This window comes from Arachis ipaensis, chromosome B10, assembly GCF_059453495.1.
Source record: "Arachis ipaensis isolate K30076 ecotype BB chromosome B10, ASM5945349v1, whole genome shotgun sequence".
Taxonomy (NCBI): Eukaryota; Viridiplantae; Streptophyta; class Magnoliopsida; order Fabales; family Fabaceae; genus Arachis; species Arachis ipaensis.
Genome location: NC_142435.1, coordinates 123,704,540 through 123,718,488, shown reverse-complemented (window position 1 = coordinate 123,718,488; position 13,949 = coordinate 123,704,540). Strand labels below are relative to the sequence as shown.

At 37.4% G+C, this 13,949-nt stretch overlaps 1 protein-coding gene across 5 annotated transcripts; it reads right to left on the bottom strand.

The window, feature by feature from the left end:
- Positions 1–200: 200 nt before the first annotated feature.
- Positions 201–5,659, bottom strand: LOC107623164 (uncharacterized). Of its 5 annotated transcripts, none has more exons than XM_016325331.3 (5): positions 5,318–5,659; positions 4,241–4,556; positions 747–4,103; positions 557–648; positions 201–388 (listed from the first exon to the last, which is right to left on the bottom strand). In XM_016325331.3, exon 3 carries the CDS (start codon positions 4,097–4,099, stop codon positions 806–808), a length of 3,294 nt encoding a protein of 1,097 aa, XP_016180817.1. In that variant the 5' UTR covers positions 4,100–4,103; positions 4,241–4,556; positions 5,318–5,659; the 3' UTR covers positions 201–388; positions 557–648; positions 747–805. The 5 variants fall into 5 exon arrangements, with proteins under 5 accessions (XP_016180817.1, XP_016180816.1, XP_016180818.1 ...); XM_016325330.3 differs by having other exon boundaries at positions 747–4,100; positions 5,318–5,657; XM_016325332.3 differs by lacking the exon at positions 4,241–4,556 and having other exon boundaries at positions 747–4,100; positions 5,318–5,642.
- Positions 5,660–13,949: the final 8,290 nt, after the last annotated feature.

Genomic DNA, 13,949 nt, shown 5'->3' with positions numbered 1-13,949 from the left:
TTTAAGATGATGTGTCATCACTTGCCTCACATAACGGTGTTAAATATAATTACATATATCAAAAGAAAATTTGTAATATTTGAATTGTATATCATTTTTATGTTTTCCCACTCTTAATAATACTTCTATTAACGATATTTTCAATGTTCTTCTAAGTGGCTACTTATTATAGGAAACTTAGTCATGTTTAGTTGTGTATATTGTTCAGCCAAAAGAAAACCCTTTTATATTCATTTGATTGCATATTATTACAATTTACAATTTCTGATCTAACACTGCTTTTACACTTTACATATGATTACAATTTCAAATATACAAATCTTTAAATTGCTCGGGTTTAGTTTTGCACAAAAGTCGAACTTCATGCCTTTCCCATCTACACATATCCCTGCAATCGCATAGAAAGATAATAAGTAACCATAAACAATTAGTTTGTATTATAACCATAAAATAAATTTATCAAACTGGCAGAAATATACTCAATAGTTCTTATAGAAAGAATTGGTCCTTAAAAATCATAGCAAGTACTGTGTCTGCACAAGTTAAATACTTCTACCATTAATCAGCAGCAGTTGCCAGCATATGAAGTGAATAATTTGCACATTAATACATATACACACAGCAATGAGGCAAAGGAGCAGAGTATCCCTGAAGAAACCAAAATGATATAAAGTTACCAAGATATCTAATATTCTCATTATCATAGGTAGTCAAAAATTTTCTTGGTAAAAAATATTGATAATTACCTTAAAGGCCTCTATCATTGAGATTAAAGGCTTGCACCAGAATGATCCTGTGAGTGAAATCAGCATTTATTAGGAAGTTGAGCAAAGGTTTGTCTGTTGGGGCTGCACCCCTGTACCATCATCTTCTTGTAGACATTGAAAGCTCTGTCTTTGTTTCCCGACAAACTATGCCCTCGAATGAGAGCATTATAAGTGAAGACATTAGGTTCCAGACCCCTTGCTTGCAGTTCCTCGTACATCTTTCCGGCTAGGTCCACCTCTCCAATGATCCCAAGATGGAGAATCAATGCATTGTAAGTGTAAAGATCAGGAGAAATTCCCCTACACTTCATTTCGCTGAAAAGAGAAAGAGCATTGTCCAACCTGCGTGATCTTCCGAGCCCATTGATCATAAGATTGTACGAAACTCTATCAGGATCAAGGCCAGTTGACTTTAGTTCCTCAAAGTAGTACACGGCATCGTCGACTCTTCCGGCCAAGCATAGGCACTCTACAAGAATTGTGTAAGACTTCAGGTCTGGCCTTATTCCCTCTTTAACCATCCTCTTGAACATATCACAAGCAACATCAATTTTTCCAGCTTTCCCAAATCCATTGATGAGAATATTGAAAATAGCACAGTTTGGCTTGCATTGATAGTCTAGCATCTCCTCAAAGATCTTCATTGCTTCCTCAAATCTCCTGCTCTTTAAAAGTCCATCTATAAGTGGTCCATAAGTGCAGGGAGTGGGAGAGAAATCACCACTTACGAGCTCATAATACAAATCTAATGCCTTATTGATGCTATTAGATTTCACAAGCGCAGAGATGATAATGTTATGGGTTATGGCATTAGGCTTGCATCCCCTACTCTGCAGTTCATTGAAAAGTTCAAGGAGTTCATCAATCCTCCCAGATTTACCATGAGCATCGAGCAGCAAGTTATACGTGAAAATATTTGGATGACAACCTGCATCCTTCATCTCCACAAAAAGATCCCAAGCTTTTTCAGTCATATTAGATCCAAGAACCCCATCCATCAAGCAATTATATGATTCAACGGTTGGGCGAACTCCAAAAGTTTTGGTGAACTTATCAAATAATTTTTGAGCATCAAGGATCTTGTTCCGCTTACACAAGGCTTTAATTAGAGGTAATATTACACAGTCATCTTGGAAACCAGAAGCACTTACCAATCTTTCAGCAAATAGAATGGCATCTTCAATTTTCGCTTCAACTAAAATGGATTCCATTAGTTCTTCCAAGGATTGTTTGCCTTTCTCTAAACCTGCCTGATAAACAAATTCCATGACAATCTTGATAGCATCCTCTATCATTCCATACTGTACAACACCAGGAAGGAGGGTGCACAAAGTTACGAGATCAGGGTAGAGAGATTTCTTCATCTGATGGAAAAACCAGAATGCATAACTAATTCTGTCTTCTTTGATCAACCCATAGATGATGGCGTTATAAGTCAGAACATCATGACTACAGTTCATCATCGTCATTCTGCATAGCATTTTCAAAGCCAAATCAACTGCGTCGTTCTTGCAGAGACAATCAAGGAGTGTGTTGAAAGTTATTGTGTTAGGAGGACATCCAGACTCTGTCATACTCCCAAACAGTTCAAGAACCTTTTCGACTTTTCCTTCTTTCCCCAAGCCAGCAAGTAGAGTATTGTATGTCACTACCGTCGGAGCCAGCTTCAAATCCTTCAATCTCCCAAACATTTCCCAGGCCTCATCAACTCGATCGGCCTTGTAAAGCATATAAATTAACGAATTAACCATAATTATATCTGGTTCACACCCATTGCTTATCATCTCATCCAAAAGCTCTATGGCTTTGTCTATTTGACCTGCTTTGCTATAGCACTTCATCATCATATTATAGGTTACTGAATCTGGTGAAAGTCCGCAGTTGTAAAGATCGTTGAATATATCATTTGCTTCTCTGATCCTACCCATTTCTGCAAGACTATATAAAGATACATTACATGCTACTATACTAGGCGCAATTCCTCTCTTTTTCATCGTTTCAAAGGTCTCAAGAGCTTTTCCTGGATCACCGGACTTTCCATAATAGTCGATGAACAGAACATATGAATAAGCAGTAGGTTCAACGCCCAAAGATTCCATATTATCGAAAAGTTCTAATGCCTCATCTAATCTTTTCCTCTTCAAAAGTCCAGAGATCAAAGTGTTGTAAGTATGAAGATTTGGAAAAGTTCCTTTCATCTTCATCGTTTCTAACATAGCAAAGGCCTGATCAATGCTCCCAGATTTGCATAAAGCATCAATGAATGTTGTGTAGGAAACCACGTCAGGTTCATAACCATCAGCTTCCATCTCCCTCCAGAATCTTTTCACCATATCCAAGTTGCCACAGTTACTGAACTTGTCGATCAAAGTAGTATATGTTATCTGATCAGGTTTGTGATGGCTCTCTCTCATCTTTGTATATAATTCCTCGGCCTTATCAAGCTTCCCCGCGTTACAAAGAGCATCAATCAGAACTGTATAAGTGACAACATCAGGCCCGCATCCTTCATCATCCATTTCCCTTAAAATCGCACAGGCATCATCAATTTTCCCTACCCTACCAAGTGCTCTAATGCATATGGTATATGTGTACATATTTGGCTTCAATCCCAAAGTTTTCATCTCTTCCAACAAATCCATAATGGTTCTGGTATCCCTTTTCTTCCCTAGTGCTACCATCAGTGCTGAGTATGTCTTCATGCTAGGCTTAAGCCCTTCCGAGATCATTCTTCTATAAACCTCCAAACCCTCTCTATAAAACCCAGGTTGGAGTAGTAAATGGATCAGCCCATTATATGAATAAGCATTCAGGACGAAACCAGCTTCCCTCATCTTTCCAAGTGCAAATGGCGCCTGCCGAATCCCACCTTTAACTGAAAGAGCCTTAAATATTGTGAGATACGTATTCAAATTTCGATTAATAACTTGCTTTTGCATTACATCAAAGACAAAGACCATATCCTGAATCCTCATGTGAGCCCTCAACAACTCAAGCATGTAATTGCATGCTTCAGTGGTATGCAAAATATTTGGCAACTGAGCAACCATCTTGAAGTAGGAAAGAGCAGAATTTGGATCCAAAATAGACTTCAGAACTCCAATAACTTCTTCAGAGAACACTCCCATTTTTCTCTTGCGTTTTTCCACAACCACGTGTGCACACTTTGTGCCAAAGGCATGAAGACCCACTTGTCTTCTTCCAAGTTTCTTCTGATTTAGTGAAGACCCATTAGTCAAAATCTTCACTTTCACAGAACTGCTTCCACCCAAGAACCCATTATTTCTCAGAAGATAGACATTGGGGTCAGCGAAGGCACAACAATATGACATACTGCTAGAACACAGGGTTGAAGAACAGAGTATTAAGATGACCATAAAAGCTACACAATTATCTAAACAATGAAGAAAAGAAGCAAATGGAGTGAATGAATTTAATTGAAGTGCATATGAAAGCAAAAGAAGAGGTTTAACCTGTTATGCAGGGATGAATGGATGGAAGGTGCAGAAGCAGGGACACAGACATAGACGCTTTACAATGTCTAAGCAGATTCAGGCATGTCGATGACCAATTATAAAAAAGTTTTCGTCTTTGGTTTGGATAATTTTGCAGCAAGATAGATAGTAAGATAGATAGATAGATAGCATCATGCTCTGTGAGGTGAGGTGAGGTGAGATTGTGAATGGACCAACGGATATTTTACGGTTCGGCCGACGTCATCAGTAACTATAGAAATCAAGGTTCTGAAAACCGAATCGGTCATCAAACCTCTCTGGTTCAGTAGTTCAACTGGTTCGACCGTGGTTCAACCAAAAATATTGTTTTATAATAAAATAATAAATAAAATAGAAATAAATACACTAAAATATAATTATAGTCTAATATAAACTTTAAAATATCATCCTCGTTACATAAACCACAATGTTATGATCTCATTCAAATACAAACTCAAAAGTCAAATAACAAAAAAAAAAAAAAAAACAACCAAACACAAAATGCCAACATCCAATAACAATAACAATATAATCCATACCTAAAAATTAGCAGCAATCCAATAACAATATAATCCAATCTAATAACAATCACAGCAGCAATAACAGCAGCAAAATTCAATCTAACAACAATATAATCCAATCTAACAGCAATTATTCAACCAATAACAGCATGCAAATTCAGAAATTAATTAACAATTATTCAATCCATAACAAGTTCACAGATTAATCAACAATAATTAATTAATTATTCAACAATTATTGTTTAAAAAAAACCTAGAAATTAGAAGGCAGAAGCATAACACAGAGGGGTAACAGCAGCAATAACAGCAGCAAAATTCAATCTAACAACAATATAATCCAATCTGCCAACAATTATTCAACCAATAACAGCATGCAAATTCACAAATTAATTAACAATTATTCAATCCATAACAAATTCACAGATTAATCAACAATAATTAATTAGTTATTCAACAATTATTGTTTCAAAAAAAAAACCTAGAAGCTAGAAGGCAGAAGCATAACACACATGGGGAACCGGTTCATAGAACTGACCTGTGGAACCACGTGACGCCGGCGACGGTGGAACAGAAGTGCGCGACGGAGGCAGGAGGCGAGCCCGGCGATGGTGCTTCCCGAGCTGAAACGGCGATGATGGTGGAGAGCTGCACGATCGGCGACGAAGCTCCAACTTGCGACGGCGGCGGGAGCAGTCCAGCGACTGGACGGTTGTGACGGAGACAGCTTGCCGGCGGTGACAGGAACGACGAGCTCGAGGGTGAAGGGAGGGAGAGGGACTGCTGCGCCGCTGTGCTGGGTTGGGTGGGTTGGGATTGGGAGACGTTGGGTTATGGCGTTATGCTAAAGGGTTAGGGGTTCACACGTTTAGGCAACCAGAGCGAACAAAACGGTGCGTTTTGCTTAAAATTCAAAAATCGGCCGGTTCACGGTCGGTTCGACCGACCGGTTTTTGGCCGATTTAGCGGCCTAACAACGATTTTCTGATTGGACGGTTTTGGCATTAATCTGAACCGACATTCTCTTTGGTTCGCGATTTGACTGGTTCGACAGTCAGTTCGAACTAGTTTTTAGAACTTGATAGTAATATCATTTTATTTTATTTGCTTAAGTTTTTAGCAAAATAATTAAATAAGTATTTGATAATTTTAGTATTTGATAATTATTAAGGTTTTAAAAATTAAATCAGTCTGGTTATTAATTTATTGGTTTAATTGGTTTAATTATAATTTAATTTAAAATAGTTATTTTATAATAAAATAATAAATAAAATATAAAATAAAACACACTAAATTATAATTATAATTTAATATAAATTTTAAAATGTTATTCAAATTTAAAATACTACATAAAATGACATCAATCAAAATCTTATGATCTTATTAAGATACAAATTTAAAAATTAAATAACAAAAAATATTCACATATGTATTATTATTAGTAGGTACTTTATGATTGATACTATTATGATAACTGAAATTGCAAATCATAAAATATATAAATAACATTTTATCTTATCAATTATTAATAATTTAATACCTATTATATCACTATTTCAATCAAGAAGGTCACAATTTAAATAAGAGGATAAATACAAGACTGATTATAATGAACAAGTACAACAGTATTGAGTAGTAGAGTCCAAAATACATAGCACAACAGCGATGAAGACACAAACCAGAGTACAATATATTACATCAGGAGCGAGCAAAGCTAATCGATAAGACAACAATCATTCGATAATCAATATAATTTGATAATTTCTAAAAAAAAAGCACAAAAAACAGGCTAGCAGCGAACAGAGAAGCATTACCTTCGATTGGGCAAAGTGTGAGAGAGAGCGGCTAGACGACAGTGACCAGTCGACGAGCACAATGACAGGCGACGACAGAAGTGCAGATAAGCAGACGAAAAAATCAGATACCGACGCCGAGTTCGAGGAAGAAACTGCCGATCGGTGAATGAGGATATGAGTTGGAGACTTGGAGCACGACAACCATACGATAACGAAAGCTCCTGAATGCGACGAACGGCCGTAGAAGTGTAGTTGAGCAGACGAACGACGAATGCCAAGCTCAAGGAAAAAACTGTTTTGGTAAGACCGTGAGAATGAACAGGGGTTGGAGAGTTGGAGTACGACAATAGCGCGATGACAGACGATTTGGTCCGATCGACCGGATCAACGATTCTCAAATGTTTTCTGAAATGGCAGTTTTTCTTTCTAGATCAAACGGTAGAAGTTTCCAGTTTCAGTCCAACCGATCTAGTCTGATTTTTAGAATCATAATAATTACATAAGAAATTAAAAAAATTGGTTTGAAAAATATTTTTTATTTTTATTTTTAAAAAATAATTTTCATTTCTAACTTTTCATATTTTAAAAAACGCAATAAATTTGTGAAAAGTAAAATTCATTTTTACGCATCGAAAATAATAAAAACATATTTGTTGGTTCATTTTCAAAATATATTTTTAATACTTTAAAATTATATTTTTATTAAATATACGATTTTAGTTATTTAATTTTTTATTAAGTTAATACCTAATTTTTATATGGTATTAATATGAAATAAATTATTATTTTATTATACTATTTTAGAAAATTTTGTATCTCTTGTATATATGTACCTGGTTTTATATTATTTATGACACTATATAACACTAAAAAAAATCAATTGAAAAAAATAATAAAATTTACAATCAAAATTAATTCTATTCTACTTATTTTGTTATTGATTCTTTATATTTATACCAAAAAAATTAATTAATTAATATTAAAATTTGTTGATGCAGACATATTTTTTTAACAAATAATTTATTAATAAATAATAAATAAATAAATAACTATTAAAGTTAAAAAATAAAAATTTAAAACAAAAAGCCAACTTTTTTGTTAATATTTGTTTAAGTTTTTTTTTATTTTTTTAATTTTACTATTGATACTTTTATAATTAATTATTAATTTAAAAATTTATTTTCATAATAAATTTAGTTTTTTAAATGAGATAGTTTTGTCTTTGAGAAATTAAATGTCAAAAATAAAAGAATTCAGCAAATACATATTAATTTGGAGAGCAATTTTAATTAGAGCTTTACTTTTGTTTTACTTACCTTGTCTCTGTATAGTCCAAAGATATAAAAATCGAACCTAAAATAAAAAAAAATCATAAGAGTCAAATAAAATTAAAAAAAAATTTAAACAATACTTCACCTTTTTAAAAAGATATATGTATAATTTGGAGGTAAATAATAGGGTAAATTGTCACGACCTTGGACACACTCCAACGCTACCGTACCAGCACTCGAACTTACTTAACCTCTTGAACTAAGACTAAGTCAGCCTAACCCTCAATATTTAGCAAAAAAGTTAAGAACACAAGAGAACACAAGAAAAAGGAAGCTTTGGTGAAAAGAACACTTTATTACTCAAGTGTTTGTTACAAATGACTCACACATACACAAACTCTAACTCTCACCTCTATTTATAGCCATCCACCTCCTCAATGGATGGTTAGGATTAAATCTAATCAACGGTCCAGATTAATTATCCAAAACCTTCTTTACAAATATCTATCCTACCACAACTTTCTAAATGTTTCTAGATTATTCCATACCACTCTTTATACTTCTATATCTATCTACACTCTTCTAGAATATTCTATGACCTTCCAGAGTCTTTTAGAACCTTCTAGGGTATTCCGGGACCTTTTAGGACATTCTAGAACATTCAGGAACCATCTAGAGCATTCTCAAACACTCCAGAAAACTATACAAACACTGTTAAATTTAACCTTCTAAAATTTACCGTGACATTCTCCCCCACCTAATGCGCAGACGTCCTCGTCGCGTTCTGTTCATGATAGCGCCCTAGGTGTTCTTGGAATTGCCACAGATCTTCACGAATTTTCCAGCTAGCTTCGGTTATCGGGAGTCCTTTCCACTTGATCAAGTATTAGATACTTGGTAGTACCCCTCTTCTTCGCACGATGCGATTGGCTAAGATCTCTTCGATTTCTTTATCAAAGGATCTAATCACCACGGGCGGAGCACGACTCGAGTCACCTCTACTCGGTTCGTCTTGGTCTCCATGATATGGTTTAAGCATACTCACATGGAAGACCGGGTGGATCTTCATAGAGTGAGGGAGTTGTACTTTGTAAGCAACCTCCCCAACACATCCAATGATCTCAAATGGCCCTTTGTATTTGTGGATTAAACCTTTATAAACTTTGCAAAAGGCTTTGAATTATTGTGGAAGAAGTTTGATCATTACCTTGTCTCCCACTTGATAGCTTGCACGCCTCCTCTTCTTATCTGCCCATTTTTTCATCCTCTTGGCAGCTTTGTCGAGGTAAGAACGAGTGACATCTGCTTGTTCATCCCATGACTTAATCATATGATAAGCTCCAGGGCTCTTCCCTGAGTAAGAGGAAGAAAGAGAGTGAGGTGTAAGCGGCTGTTGTCCAGTCACAATCTCGGATGGGCTCTTCCCTGTAGACTCACTCCTTTGCAGATTGTATGAGAACTGAGCAATGTCTAGGAGTTTTGTCCAATCCTTCTGATTGGCGCTTACAAAATGCCTCAAGTAACACTCAAGTAAGGCATTCACTCTCTCAGTCTGCCCATCAGTTTGAGGATGGAAGCTTGTTGAGAAATGAAGCTCCGACCCAAGGAGTCTGAACAGCTCTGTCCATAGTCATCCTGTGAAGCGTGGATCTCGATCACTAATGATGCTCTTAGGCAATCTCCAGTATTTCACCACATTCTTGAAGAATAGTCGTGCTGCCTCCTCTGCAGTGCAGTCAGTAGGAGCGGGTATAAAGGTAGCATACTTTGAAAATCGATCCACTACCACGAGAATAGATCTAAACCCCTCGGACTTCGGTAAGGCAGAGATGAAATCTAGAGAGACACTTTTCCACGGTCGCTCTGATGGAGGCAGAGGTTCCAACAACCCGCTTGGTGTCTTGTTTTCAATCTTATCTTGTTGGCACACAAGACAAGTCTTCACATAGCTCTCCACTTCATCTCTCATTTGAGGCCAATAATAAGAAGATTCAATGAGTGCCAAGGTCCTTCGCTGTCCTTGGTGACCAGCCCACTTGGTGTCGTGGCATTCCCGCACTAATTTTCTTCTTAGATTTTTCCATTTAGGGACGTATAATCTTCTTCCTTTAGTGTAGAGAATGTTGTTTTCTAACCAAAATCTTTTGGTCTTACCTTCTCTAGCCAACTCCACCAACTTCTTGGCTAATGGATCGTGATGCAACCCTTCCTTGATGGTAAGCATAATATCTCCTTCAACCATAGAAATGGCCGCTAACTCAGCCTTGCGACTCAGCGCATCTGCTACCACATTAGTCTTTCCTGACTTGTATTCAAATTCGAAATCAAACTCAGCCAAGAAATCTTGCCACCTAGCTTGTTTAGGGCTTAACTTCTTTTGAGTTTGAAAGTAGCTTGTAGCTACATTGTCTGTCTTGACAATGAAGTGTGAACCAAGCAAGTAGTGACGCCAAGTTCTCAGACAATGCACTACCGCAGTTATCGCCTCTCTATATCATTCAAATTGTGACTCTCAAAGGCAATCGGATGTCCTTCTTGCATCAGAACCCCTCCAATAGCATAGTCAGAAGCATCAATGTGGACTTCAAAAACCTTTGAGTAGTCGGGTAGTGCTAGTACTGGTCCTTCTGTGATAGCAGCCTTCAACTCATCAAAGGCCTTTTGACACTCCTTTGACCATTCCCAAGAGTGATTCTTCTTGAGAAGATCAGTTAATGGTGCAGCCTTGGTGGAGTATCCCTTGATAAACCTCTGATAGTAATTAGCCAACCCAAGGAATGACCTCAATTCAGATACCTTATTTGGCGACTCCCACTCTTTGATAGCCTTCACCTTTCCTTGATCCATACAGAGAGTTCCATCTTTAATGATGTGTCCCAAGAAGTGGATTTCGTCCCTTTCAAAGGAACAATTTTCCTTCTTCACATATAGGTTATTCTCTCGCAAGATCTTGAACATGGTTCGTAAGTGTTCTACATGTTCTTCCAAGGTATAACTATAGACAACAATATCATCCAAGTAGACCACTACAAACTGATCAAGGTAAGATCGAAAGATCTTGTTCATCAAGGTACAGAAGGTCGCAGGAGCATTGGTCAAGCCAAAAGGCATGACCAACTACTCATACGATCCATACCTCGTGACACACGTGGTCTTAGACTCATCACCATCGGTAGTTCTCACTTGGTGATATCCTGACCTCAAATCTAGCTTTGAGAACCACTTGGCTCTACCAAGTTAATAAAACAAATCGGCTATCAAAGGAATGGGGTATTTGTTCTTGATGGTTACCTTGTTAAGTGCTCGATAGTCGATGCATAGTCTCAATGAACCATCATGCTTCTTTTGGAACAAGACTGGTGCGCCATAAGGTTCCTTTGATGGACGGATGAACCCAGCATCTAGCAAATCCTTGAGTTTCTTCTTCAACTCCTCAAGTTTTGGCGGTGCCATCCTATAAGGTGTTGAGGCGGGCGGCTTTGCTCCTGACTCCAATTCAATCTTGTGGTCCACCTTCTTCCTAGGTGGTAGTTGTTTTGGCAACTCGGGAGGCATCACATCCTTATTTTCTTCAAGGATTTCCTTGATTTTGGGAGGAACGTCTTCTCTTTCGAATATTGACTCTTCTTGTAATAGAGCCAAATATGTAATCTCTCCCTTCTTGAACCCTTTCTTGAGTTGCATAGCAGAAAGTATCGGTGGTCCGCCAACTTTAGAGACTGTAGGGACCATGCATGGAGACCCTTTCTCCATGACGCATACTACGTCGTAGTATGGCATAGGTATTATATTTGCCTTCCTTTGCAAATCGAGCTCGATGACTATGTTAAAATCGTCCATGGGTGCTATTGAAAAATCCACAAGGCCCTTCCAAGAACCAAGAGTCATCTCAACCACTTTTGCTACTCCCTTAAGGGGTTCACCCTTGGTATTCACGGGTTTGAACCAGCCATTCTTTTCGGTGATCTTCAACCCAAGCCTCTTTGCTTCATTAGGCGTGATGAAGTTGTGTGTAGCACCAATGTCGATCATAGCCATGACAGTTTTTCATTGATAAAGGCTTTGACATATATCAAGCCTTTCTTTTCTGTAGTGCTTGCCTCTTTGCCCTTCACAGTATTTATGTGTTGGATAGATCCAACATACTCAGTTACTTGAGTTTGAACTTCTCGTTCCTCGGCGATAGATGCCAAAGTCCCTAGCTTGGGACAATCCTTCATTTGGTGTGGTCTCTTGCACACGAAGCATCTTCCTTTGGGCATGAAAGCCTTCTTCTTTTTTCGTACTCTTTCTTTGAAAAGTATTTTTCTTCCTTCTTGGTTGAGAAACTCTTTCCCTTGTCTCCCCCACCTTTAGCAGAACTAGGCTTGGAGAAAGACTTGGATTTAGAGTCTCCCCTATGATACTCAGTGAGTGATTCGGCCACCACGATGGCCTCATCGACATCCTTAACATTCCTTCTTTGTAGTTCTTGCTTTGTCCAAGGTTGGAGTCCATCAATGAAGAAGAACAATGCATCCTCTGATGCTAAGTTAGGGATTTAAAGCATGAGAGTAGTGAACTCCTTTACGTAGTCACTAATCATACTCTTGTGCTTCAACCCCCTCAACTTCTTCCTTGCTTCATAAATCACATTCTCAGGGAAGAATTGTCTTTTCAACTCCCTTTTGAAATCTTCCCATGTGGCTATGTTGCAAGTATCATTTTCCATATCTACACACTTTCTCCTCCACCATAAAGTAGCATTATCAGAAAGGTAGAGAGCTGCAGTGCGTACCTTTATTGCTTCTTCGACCACCCCTTGGCCTTTGAAGTACTTCTCCATTTGCCATAGGAACTTCTCCACCTCGCGAGCGTCTCTTACGCCCTTGAACTCCTTTGGCTTGGGGAGATCAATCTTTGTCGTCTCCCTTATAATGGTTGGTTGAGATTTTGCCTCCTCGAACCAAACTCGAACTTCCTCAAATAGCTTTAAGGAATTCTCAAGCTTCTCTTCGATTTGGAGCATGCTTTCTTTGAAAGCGTCTAGTTCTCCTAACACGTGAGCCTCGAGGGTCTGCTTATCATGTTCTATCCTTTGGAAACGCTCATTCATAGAGGATAGAACATTCTCCAACACAGAAACTCTCTCTTCTAAGAAGTTAGAGTCCTTACCTCTAGGCTCACTTGAAGAACGGACCTTCTTGCCTCCCCATTGAGAAGGAATAGCATTCCTTCCCATTTGAGACTCAACATGCTCCATGGTGATACTAGAAGCCATACCCACAAGCGATTTGTGCTCCCTCTCGAACCTTGCTCTGATGCCAAATTGTCACGGCCTTGGACACACTCCAACGCTACCATACCGGCACTCGAACTTACTCAACCTCTTGAGTTAAGACCAAGTCAGCCTAACCCTCAATACTTAGCAAGAAAGCTAAGAACACAAGAGAACACAAGAGAAAGGAAGCTTTGGTGGAAAGAACACTTTATTACTCAAGTGTTTATTACAAATGACTCATACATACACAAACTCTAATTCTCACCCCTATTTATAGTCATCCATCTCCTCAATGGATGGTTAGGATTAAATCTAATCAACGGTCCAGATTAATCATCCAGAACCTTCTTTACAAATATCTATCCTACCACAACTTTCTAAATATTTCTAGATTATTCCATACCACTCTTTATATTTCTATATCTATCTACACTCTTTTAGAATACTCTATGACCTTCTAGAGTCTTCTAGAACATTCTAAGGTATTTCGGGACCTTCTAGGACATTCTAGAACGTTCTGAAACCATTTAGAGCATTCTCAAACACTCCAGAAAACTATACAAACACTGTTAAATTTAACCTTTTAAAATTTACCGTGACAGAATGCTACGGTGTAGATAAAAAATTCTTTCTACACCTATAGATGCCAAATGTCGATAAATTAATCTTTTTGTTAATATTCTTTTTCTATATTAACAGAATAAATATATATTATAGGTTAAATTGTTAATTTATCCATTAAAAATCAATTAAAATTGATAATTTTTTTTGAGAATATAATTGTATTTTGAATAATTGTTGGGATGTTTAAATTTTTTTAATATTTTTTATTATTTTTTTAAA